Below are 12,117 nucleotides of genomic sequence, written 5' to 3'. Positions count from 1 at the left end.
GGAAATAACTATAAGGAGCAAAAAAACTGGTAAATATTTGAATCCGCCATGATTATGCGACTACCATTTTCTTCGCGCCATTTTCCTATTTAGTATCTGTATACCTATTGAATGGATATAATTTTTTAAAGTTCGCTAAATTGTAAAAAAATGTAGTGTTTTACAAACCACGTACATTTTATGACCGTTTTTTTTTATTGTTGTTTGTAGAGAAAGATAAACATTATTTATTTAGATAAAAATATATCATTACGTAGTTGTTATGAGTAATCTGTGAATAGAATACAGAGGGGTTTTTTATCCAAAGAAAACGGTATTTCTGTTGTCTTGAATGTTTGTTGCAAAAATTCAAAATCTATAAGGCTTTATTTTTTGATCATGTTTTCTATAAATTAATCTTTATCCTAACCCTTACTGTGCTAAATTTCTATAATGAACTTGTCCATCTTTCAATTTGGACAGTACCATTAATTTTTAAAAAGGGGGCCTTACCAAAAAGATATTGACTGAATGGCGAACAGTGCAGATCTTGATGAGACTGCACGGATGTGCAGGCCCGGCTTATTATGATCTACACTGGTCGCAAAGGCAGAGTTTGTCGTGTCAAGCATGATAAGGGTTAATAGTAGGTAATGTGCTCTCTAAATGTTATGCGTGATTTCAGTTGTGCACATGAGACAAGGGAAATAACTATAAGGAGCAAAAAAAAACTGGTAAATATTTGAATCCGCCATGATTATGCGACTACCATTTTCTTCGCGCCATTTTCCTATTTAGTATCTGTATACCTATTGAATGTATATAATTTTTTAAAGTTCGCTAAATTGTAAAAAAATGTAGTGTTTTACAAACCACGTACATTTTATGACCGTTTTTTTTATTGCTGTTTGTAGAGAAAGATAAACATTATTTATTTAGATAAAAATATATCATTACGTAGTTGTTATGAGTAATCTGTGAATAGAATGCAGAGGGGTTTTTTATCCAAAGAAAACGGTATTTCTGTTGTCTGGAATGTTTGTTGCAAAAATTCAAAATCTATAAGGCTTTATTTTTGATCATGTTTTCTATAAATTAATCTTTATCCTAACCCTTACTGTGCTAAATTTCTATAATGAACTTGTCCATCTTTCAATTTGGACAGTACCATTAATTTTTAAAAAGGGGGCCTTACCAAAAAGATATTGACTGAATGGCGAACAGTGCAGATCTTGATGAGACTGCACGGATGTGCAGGCCCGGCTTATTATGATCTACACTGGTCGCAAAGGCAGAGTTTGTCGTGTCAAGCATGATAAGGGTTAATAGTAGGTAATGTGCTCTCTAAATGTTATGCGTGATTTCAGTTGTGCACATGAGACAAGGGAAATAACTATAAGGAGCAAAAAAAAAACTGGTAAATATTTGAATCCGCCATGATTACGCGACTACCATTTTCTTCGCGCCATTTTCCTATTTGGTATCTGTATACCTATTGAATGGATATAATTTTTTAAAGTTCGCTAAATTGTAAAAAAATGTAGTGTTTTACAAACCACGTACATTTTTTGACCGTTTTTTTTATTGCTGTTTGTAGAAAAAGATAAACATTATTTATTTAGATAAAAATATATCATTACGTAGTTGTTATGAGTAATCTGTGAATAGAATGCAGAGCGGTTTTTTATCCAAAGAAAACGGTATTTCTGTTGTCTGGAATGTTTGTTGCAAAAATTCAAAATCTATAAGGCTTTATTTTTTGATCATGTTTTCTATAAATTAATCTTTATCCTAACCCTTACTGTGCTAACTTTCTATAATGAACTTGTCCATCTTTCAATTTGGACAGTACCATTAATTTTTAAAAAGGGGGCCTTACCAAAAAGATATTGACTGAATGGCGAACAGTGCAGATCTTGATCAGACTGCACGGATGTGCAGGCCCGGCTTATTATGATCTACACTGGTCGCAAAGGCAGAGTTTGTCATGTCAAGCATGATAAGGGTTAATAGTAGGTAAATCGCAAATCAAATAAAGGTTTATTTTAAATCTTGGCATGCTAAGATAATGGTGCAACATCAGCCAACGATTCTTTTTATAATGCGCCACATATTTGTCTACCCAAGTAGCCTAAAATCCTTGTGTTATCAGCTATCATGATCTGGCATAATGTTTAAGTTCAAGGTAATTGACCCATGTCTAATTTAGAATTTAAATCAGTAATATTTTAAACCAACATTTGTTTAATTTCAGTAACAGTTGCACGTAATGTCTTTAGTTAAAGACGATGTTGACAAAGGATGGTCGTGGCTTGTTCTAATTGCGGTATATTCTGGAATGGCATTCGTAAGCATAACAACATTCATGAATGGAGTTTTTCTGGTGGCTCTGTTGGACCATTACAATGAAGATTTAGCAAAGACTACGATGATAGGAGCCCTACATGCTGGCTTACTCTGCCTGTTAGGTAAAACTTGTTACTGTAGCTAATTGATGGTTCAGAACAATCATGTATCAAACATGTATTAAAATAAAGCAATAATCACAGTAAAAGTATATAATAACTCTAAAAATATAAGTGAATTAAAAACCAAAAGCTCTTCAATAAAAAAGAATAAGTAAGTTAAATGGCGGATGCGAATCGAACACGGTACTCATGAATGTGAAGCAACACCTGTCTCTACCAGTATATTATACTGATCTGATGAAAAATTGTCTACAAAACCCATATTGATACGACTGTGCTGAAAATATGCATGCAACCTTTGAGTGCATATATAGAGAATATCATAATTAGTTTCTGTATTAAATTTAACTTTATTAGGTAAATCGAAGAAAGTATAGAAGTCGAGGCTTAAGCCGAGACTAATATATTTTCCTTGACAAAGCTATATCTGAATTTATAAAGACAGTAACATTATTTTTTATCTATACTACCTTCTGATTGAAAATCATTTTAAATTACATACCAATTAGAATTAGAATAGTCTAAAATTTGGTAAAAGCTCTTAAATATCAGTAACATTTTAAAATGAAAGAAGAAAAATTAACACTAACCTTATGTTTTGTACCTGACTTCTGTGTACAGCTTAACATGATGAAATACCTCGCATTTGTTGCCAAGTTTAGTTTTTTTTCCTGAGTTCAGTTGCCAGTCGTATACATATTCGCATCAATCAAACGGTAGACATGGATCGAATATATCGCCAGGCCACGTTTCCTCGACGATCTGGACCCAGTTCTTCGAAACTTTAACAAGCGATTTAGCGAACGGACTATTAACTTTTAGAGTTATCAAAATTCGTATTGGCTGGTGTACTTCTATCAGTCCCCTCCTTTCCTCTATTCGGACACCTGGCATTCCTCCTACGAGGGAGACCATGGATATGTTGCAACAACTAACGTTTTCCCAGCACAGTATTAATTCTATGTCTCTTTCAAGTGACCCTCTCTGCTTTGTAAATAGGGTACAGTGAAATACATGTATCTATTGCTACCTTGCAACCGCTGCAAATTATTGAATTTGTAGTATCAAACATTGACCAGTGAGGATTCAGTCTTGCGTGACCACTTAATAGCTGATTGATGATGCAGAACACCTCTTCGGCCTATCAACTAAATCTCTCGGATATTTTCAGCACTTTTTAACAGCTTGTTCTTGTTGTTCCTTTTTTATGCTACAGCCACCTCATTTGCATCCTTCTTTTCTGTGTCCAATCTTGTATCTGTTGAACTTATTTCGATCGCTGCAGCTTTTACCTGCGCACCCGCCAGCTCATTCCTTGTTATATTTTCATGACATTGAATCCAGGGTGCTTTAATGTTATACTTTTTGTCTGATAGGATTGCTAAGTATTTCTTGATGGAAATCATTCACAAACGTTCTGGATTGCGTTAAAAAATTCTTGTGGTAATTGCAACTTTGCATTGTTTTTGTACCGGCCTCACGTACTTATTGAAATCTCGTTTACATAAATATCGTTGAGACTCAGTCGTTAAATGAATATGTTTTAGTAGTTGTAAAAAAGAAGATGGCGTCGTTTTGAAAAATTTCTAAAAAGAAGTCCGACAAAACTTTATTTCGTCACTGACCTAATTAAGCGAAATTTATTATACCTCTAGATTTTGCCTTTTATTTCACATGAAGGTAGGATAAAATAAGTCATAAGTAACATGATTTGTTCTTCTTTTCACAGGTCCAATAGTTTCAGTTGCCATGGATATGTATAGTTGCAGACTATGTATCGTATTTGGTGGCTTCTTGCTTAGCTCCTCCTATTTCATCAGCTTCTTTGCAAACAGCATCGATATGCTTATATTTACATTTGGAATTATTGGAGGTAAGTACATGTATGTCGTGTGTCTAAAGCCAAATATGGTACACGTGTTTCATGCATATTTGTCATCGATGCTTGTTAAGGAGAGGCACACGCTTACTAATATTGACAGACTGGTGCCTGTTCCCATGCAAGACTGGTGCCTGTTCCCATACAAGACTGGTGCCTGTTCCCATGCAATACTTATAAATTTGTGTACTTTAAGGCATCGCCCACAGTGGTAGCCATTTGACTCAAAATTTTACATGCAAATTTTCATAAAATAAAAGATGACTAAGTGGTAACAATAAAGTCAGTAATTTTGTCATAATAATGTTTTAAATATCTATATGAACATATGCAAGTAAAAGGATGTGCATTTCACTACCTGTATTATGCCTTTATTCGATATTTTTCTCTTGTCAAAATGACAAAATTTTGCAATTCTATGTGCAGTCAAACTCAATGTATATTCAATACATTTAAAAGATAATTACAGCCAATTGTAAAGCAGACTGTGAAGAATAAAGTCTAAAGAAATTATTTTGAAATTTTTACCTGATTACTGAATTATACACAAAAATCCCAACACCATCAATTTATCCAATTTGTGTTATCTGTTCACACATAATTTACATGTATATAAACAGGTGATATTATAGGATTATGTATAGGTTTACCTGGCTACCTGTGGTCAATAATGCATGTACAAACAACATTTTAAATTAAATTTACATGGGGTTGTCTTTTTGTGTCTTATGCAATAACCAGGAACAATTTTGACCAAAATCCGTAAGAGTTTGCAGTATACATATTGTACTTTGAAATGAACTAAATTTTGTCTTTGTAATATTTTTTATATTGGAGTTTGATTGCATGTAAGATTTCAATATTAAGGGTAAACTTTCGGTCTAAACGAGACTTAAACATTTTAGAAGCGGCATATGTACTATAAAATCATCATATGCTTCTTATGTTGATGATAATTTGACCGGCTGTTACGGCTTTAGTGCAATTTTCAAGAGAAAAATACTTGGCCTGAAAATATGAACTGATACTGATTTGTGACTGTGGCGATGCCTTAATTGTAGTTGATTTATAGAAAAAGGCATGTATTATAATGCATAAACTGTTTTTAAATTGTAGGTATTTGGTATCCTGAACCTCGTTGATAAACGCCAGTAAGATTCATCAGTAAATCTTCTGGTAAATGTTTCGTGTTTAATCAATAAATGTTTCCTGTGTACAAGATTCATATGACAAACATTCATTGGAATGTAAATAGTTTAATGATTATTATTCAAACCATTGGTATATCTAAAATTGATATGACAGATGTTTCCATTCAAGCCATTTGTATGTCTAAGCTTGCCTTTTACTTTGTAGGTATCGGGAATTCTTTTGCCTTTATTCCACTTCCTATCATGCTGGCATATTACTTCAGAAAGTGGAGAAACATAGTCATAGCATTATCTCAAACAACGATTGGAATCAGCATGTTTATAGCATCGCCATTTATTGTTTCACTTCTGGAAACCTATGGCTTAAAAGGAAGTTTTCTAATAGTGAGTGGATTTGTGTCTCATGTGTGTGTGTGTGGTTTAATTTGCATGACGAATTCTGAAGAAATCAAAATAAAACGAAGCAAAAGACGTGCTCATATACATGGTGACTATCTAGATTCCAATGATAAAGTTAGACAATTTTCTAAAAGGCTGAGTGGAAAGTTTAGTTTTGATCTAGTTACCAATATACCTCTTATACTCTTCTTACTTAGTACCTTTACATGGAATTTTCTGTTGTCAGCGTGTGCAATGCATCTACCAAAGTACATGTTGTATAGAGGTTTAGGAAATAGCGCCATAGTTACAGTCATGACAATATTAGGTTTGTGCAATACATTAGGCAGATTTCTTGCAGCACTAACGGTCGGCAATGGTGGACTTGATAGTATGACGTTACATGTGGGAATGTTAGGTGTGATCGGTATAATTACCATATTGTTACCTTTATACAGTAAATATTCCTCCGCTGGATTTATATTTGCTGCTTTGTGTGGATTTTATACCGGAGGACCAAACTCTCTAATGACACCAATAATAATCAGGATCATTGGTATGGAGAGGCTGTCAGCTGCTCACGGTCTGCTTTATTTCTCATGTGGAGTGGGTGTAATATCTGGACCACCGTTTACAGGTAGGCAGACTTCTACCACTCTATCCTTGTAAATGTTTTTCCAACAAAATCTATCATTTTATCTAGCATTAAACAACTGAATGTCTATACAGTCGTTGAATGGCTCCGTTCTTTGTTAATAGCGGAAGTAACTCAAGCAGGATTGTTTATGTATTAACCTAATCCAAACAGTATTTAGAAATATGCATAATTCATTTACTGTTAGTGAACAAGTGGCCAATATATTTCACAATCGCATAGAATACCAATATTCTGCAAAGAGAATGACTTCCGACAGTCTTACCTTTAAAATAAAAACGTCTGTAAATTCCAAGTTTTATGGGTAGTGTATTCCAATGCAAAAACCGCGTCAAGATATAGGAAGGTGTTTGGATTTTAATTAAGCAAGGAGAATTGTACTCTCGATACTTTGCAGTAAAGTATTTCCAGTAGATTAGTTTCCTTTGGTTTAATTACTGTAAATACACTAAATTAACCGCTTATGGTACCAATAATTAGTTGGTTGATGAAAAGCAAAGTCATTGATTGCGGTCGTTCATGTCACGAACTAGTTTTTCACACCAGTTTTTCAATGTTGTTTAAGTTAAAACTGTCTTTTCAAAACAGATTCTGTAACCTCAACCAGTAATTTTCAATAAATCTGCATGTCTTCATTCTTATCGAACTGACAATAGTACTCAATGACGTCATTATGAAACGTTTATCATGACATCAAATAATTATTGTTAACATAGATAGATTCTCGAAAAGGTTAAATGCTCTTGAGACAATATGCAAGTTCACTTTTTAAAGCTGTGCAAAATTTAAGGCATTTGTATTTTAGATTTACTTGATGCAAAAGTGTTTATGTTCTTTGTTGTTCTTGGAACATTGTAATTTTAGAGATTGTTCAAAGCCGCTCAGACTGTGTTTGGAAGTGCACTTTTTAGTACTTCGACATGTATTTGTCTGAGTCAAATATCAAAAATGTCCGAATAATGCAAGTTCTGATATTTTCAAGAGGTTTATATTTCATTTTTACGCAGGTAGGAGGTCATTCTGTTATTCGTTTTTAAAAAATATCAGAAAGATAATGATAGTGTCTAAATTCAATGCATCATGGCTGCCGTATTGTTTCGTCAGATGTTTTCGGAGGGAACAAATGTTCAAATCCCTAAAATCTGAATCTGTTTATATTTGCTTAAGAAATCAATGTTTACGTAATAAGATAAGGAAATGTGTTGTTCTAGGCAGGTAATATGAGCTACACGATAAACAGAAAAACAGACTAATCTTTTAATGTCAATGTTATCGGGCTCGGCAGATATGGGTGGAAGAAGTTCGGTAATCCTTACCCTTTCAAGTCAGTATCGGCCTCACCTGAAAACATTAAATACACAAATAGCCACTGACCTGGCAGCGTGATGACTTTTTCATGAAATAATTAACTTTAGACATGGCCTGGCATGACCGGGGTCATGTTGCTGTAAAAAGTATAAAATGTCTTCCGATACTTGGATTCAGTGTTGTTATATTTTCGCGTCCAAGTTTGATTGCATACAACGCTTCAACGTGATCTTTTTTCTTTTTTTTTTTTACAGATTTCAATGAATCAGCCTGGTTAGAGAAAAATTGTCAGTCGAGTGTCTTGATTCTGTAAAGAGATGTATTGTTTTGTTCCCTATTATACTAATATTTACAAATTTTCTTGTACTATATGTATCATACATTTTCTTCTGTAAATTGCTACGTTATTCTTTATTCATTTCAGGTATTTTGTTCAAATTAAGAGGATCATACGAATTTAGTTTCATGATAATAGGTAGGTTCAGACTAGATATTTTTATCAGCCATTTATTCGTGCAAGTAGCGATTGTGTTTAAAACCCATTTATAAAATTGTGGTCAAGTAATGGATTTGCTCGAAAGTTTAACAACATAACACTTACACGTATTTGTGTTCAATAAGTACATATAAGTTTCACTGGATGTATTTTAAAAAATTGATTTTCCTATCCAGGTTGCTCAACTAAGAAAGGTGTTTGAATTTATCAAATTATAAAATGATATGAATACGAGAACTACGAAGGCATACACTAATCAGTATGTATTTACCTCAAATTTCTTAGAAGTCATATGTTTAAATTATCTTTAGGTCCCTTTAGCCATCTCGGTTGCACAACCAGGATATTTTAGAAATTAATAAAATTAGAAGTTATGCACTGGGACAGGCCGCTGACGTATCCCAGTATCCCTCGAATGCAAATGTAAAGCTAGAAATTATAATGAAATTAGAAACTGTTCCATTTTCTAAAAGCAACTTTAATATTTAATGATAATAACTTCATAATTTCAAAACAATAATATCGCACACATTTCTAATAGAGATCTGAATCTATGCTATGGGTCTTCTTGTTATTAAATAAATGTTAGTTTTTGTGCGTTGATACGGGTAAACTACATTGAGACTTCTTGCAAATCCATGAATCGCGATAGCTTGGATGCTTTGCAAGAAGTCGCAGTTTGGTATAACCTATACCCGTATAAATGCTTAAAATAGCATTCAAATCTTAAATTTGTATTTTTACAAGAAGATTGCTACAAAAATAAGTGGTGTGCCTTCCACGCGTATCAGAAATCAAAATAAATCTCAGGATATCGATCATTTCAGTATCTAAATAGGACTGTGAAAAAGACCCGCCTACGTCCAATTGTAATTTACCGTTCGATGAAAATACAGCTCCCGGCTTTATTTAAAATGTCGTTAAATCCAGCGAAAACTTATACAGCCGTGTTGATTTAGTTTTGATCTTTACCATCAGAAAATTTAGTTTAACCTGTAATCTAATGGGGATATTTTCTTAATTTTTCGCGTCAAATTTTTGAAAGAATTATTTGATCGGCGCCATTTTATTAATGTTTTTGCCATTGACGTCAGCTTGCGCGTGCAATCTCGTGGAAAATGCCGTCTTTAATATTATTACACCAGTATAGTTTATACCAAAATATAATCTTTCCATGGTTAATATAAATACATTTCCTTTGTACCAATACCGTGTTAAATATGCAACTGAGAGCGATCACGTGACAGTTCACATATTCATGATACGCCCTTTCAAAAAGTTTTATGTGTGTTCCAAAGTTGGCAGTTACTTGCGGAGAACAGGTTTGTACTGGTACAGAATCCAGGAACACTGGTTAGGTTAACTGCCCGCCGATACATGACTGAAATATTGTTGAAAAACGGCGTTAAACCCAAAACAAACAAAAAACAAAATGTGTGTTCCAAACTTAATTACACTGGAACAATGCTTTCGGTAGTACAGCAGCTTTCTATAAATGTTTGGTACAATCGAATGCAGGCAATTACTGAACGTGCCGCATCCTGATATGCAAACTAGTTTTATCGTAATGCATTTTTGGCGTCATGCAAACGAAGTATTTCTCTATATTCTTTTTTTACAGGTTTTGTTTTGCTGATTGGCAGTTTTCTTGGGCTTCTGTCATCAAGTAAAATAGAAACTGAAAGTAAAAACGCGAATGAACACGATAATAAAGACGAAATTGTTGAAGAAGTTGGTGTAAATTTAGAACTCCTACAAAAAGAAAGAAGTTTGGAAGAAAATCACGTGGATGTCAACGGTTTAAGTAGGAATGTGGAGAAGATTTAGAACCATTATGAAATGACTTTCTAAGAGAAAAATAAAGATGTCAATTAAAACACAAAGCGTTGGAGTGAAATTGTTTATCTGCTTCTTTTTTCTATGTACTTATACCTCTTAGCTAGGTTCATTTCCATTTTGTTTGTCATTTATCTGTGTTTTTATAAAGAAGACCATAACTGCGTTATTATGTTATATAAATACTAGAAAAGTGATTGATTTTACAAAAAAGATCAAATACAAAAGTATAATCATCTTTTTGTAATGACAGTTATACTGAATTTTGGAAAGCAAACTTGGCTACTTTAAATATTTTATTACTTGAAATAAATCAAATACTCATGTTAAAGCTCTTGTTTAGGTATGCCACGTTATAAAACATGTATTTAGCATTTTATTATAGATATGAAAAAATTATTTGTATTACACAGCTAATGTGCAATCAATTCTTGAAAGAATTATTTATTTTCTCGCTTAGGAAATATCCAAAAGTGTACAATTTAACTCGAAATATTATGGGCGTTTGATAAAGATATGCAGCAGGTTAAGCCGAATAGATCAATAGGTCTCCAGACATTCTGGCTTCCTCTGATTCACATGGGAATTTAACCTTTATTCGTTTTCGTGACCTCGCATGTGTTTGTACATTTATACTGGACTACATCAGTAACCTATATTCGTTTCTTTATCAGTTGTCGTGATGTTAGAAATATGTAGTAAGTTACAGACGACGACGGTGACTCGGCTCAGGACTTATTTAGAGTAATAATGCTGTAGTAACATACATAGTAACATACATTCTCTTTTGAATCAGTTATCTTATTATAAGTGAATGATATCATCAGTTATAGAATATACTGGTAAAGAATGGGCGTGCTCGGTTTTAAGTGTGGAACATCTGTATTATAAATGTTATACTTTCTGGTGGCTCTAATTGAATAACACAATGAAGATATAGGAGAGACCACTGCATGCTGGGTTGTTGTTCCACCTTGATAGAACGTTTTCAAAAAATCTAATCGAAGGGGTTACGTATAATGTGACTTATTTTGGCCAAAATATTATTAACTTCTAAACGCACTACCTATTTCTCCTCAGCTATATAATCAAGTTCACAATTAAAGGTCAAGATTTAAAGGTCCTTTTTCATGTCCGGTTCCTTTTTATGTATGAAATATGTATATTCAAACTTGACACCAGCATGCGCCATAGCAAGACTGTTACGCCTGCAAGGCTTAGACCTCTCTTTCAAAGGTCATTGTCACACTTAGGAGGTCAAAGACTAATTGAATATTCAAAATATATTTTTACTTATTATGAGGCTTTTTTGTCTAGGATAACGTCTCCAAACTTTGTAGGTAGGGTAAATAAGTCGATTTTCGTTCCTTTGATGGGACATCAGGAATGTCAATGTTATATAGATTAGAAACTAGCATAGTTAGTTTTAGAGTTAATAAAGAAATTGCATTGATTAGTATAGTGTCCTTTTGAATTTATTCCTCTTCAAAACACGCTTTTCACTAACATTAAAATTTTTGCTAAAACGTGAAAACAAAACTCTAGATAGGATCGGGTTACCCTACACAAATAACATCTTTGTTAGGCCTCAGATTGGTAGAGCCTCAAATCTGTTAGAGGATGGTTATTGAATTTTCCTAATTTCCCTTTTCATTTCAGTGCCACTTACTCAATACAGGACTTTAAACTTATTGACAACACTTCATTCATTTTTTATAGATCTTTATGGTCCAGCAGCAACAACATGAAATTAAAACTTTACATACCATAAGAAAACTACATGTTTTGCCAATTACCTTTCTTAAAGCCAGAGATTCGGATTATATTGGGCTTTTCTCCAAAAAATGATATTTATGTTTAAAATGCATGTGACACATGTTAAATATTGAAATGTTGTAGTATTTAAACCTATGAAAATTCTCGTGAGGCATTGCCAATTTTATCAATCAACTGAATGAATTCTCAGC

The 12,117-nt window shown here is 33.3% G+C and overlaps 1 protein-coding gene across 1 annotated transcript; it reads left to right on the top strand.

The window, feature by feature from the left end:
* The first annotated feature begins 2,114 nt into the window (after nt 1–2,114).
* LOC123555255 (monocarboxylate transporter 12-like) lies at nt 2,115–11,570 on the top strand. Its single transcript, XM_045345922.2, has 5 exons — nt 2,115–2,447; nt 4,177–4,320; nt 5,683–6,492; nt 8,243–8,293; nt 9,936–11,570. The coding sequence occupies exons 1-5, from the start codon at nt 2,249–2,251 to the stop codon at nt 10,139–10,141; spliced, it is 1,410 nt and encodes a 469-aa protein (XP_045201857.2). The 5' UTR covers nt 2,115–2,248; the 3' UTR covers nt 10,142–11,570.
* Nucleotides 11,571–12,117: the final 547 nt, after the last annotated feature.

The sequence above is a fragment of the Mercenaria mercenaria genome, chromosome 7 (genome assembly GCF_021730395.1).
Source record: "Mercenaria mercenaria strain notata chromosome 7, MADL_Memer_1, whole genome shotgun sequence".
NCBI lineage: Eukaryota > Metazoa > Mollusca > Bivalvia > Venerida > Veneridae > Mercenaria > Mercenaria mercenaria.
This window is presented reverse-complemented; position numbering and strand designations above follow the sequence as displayed.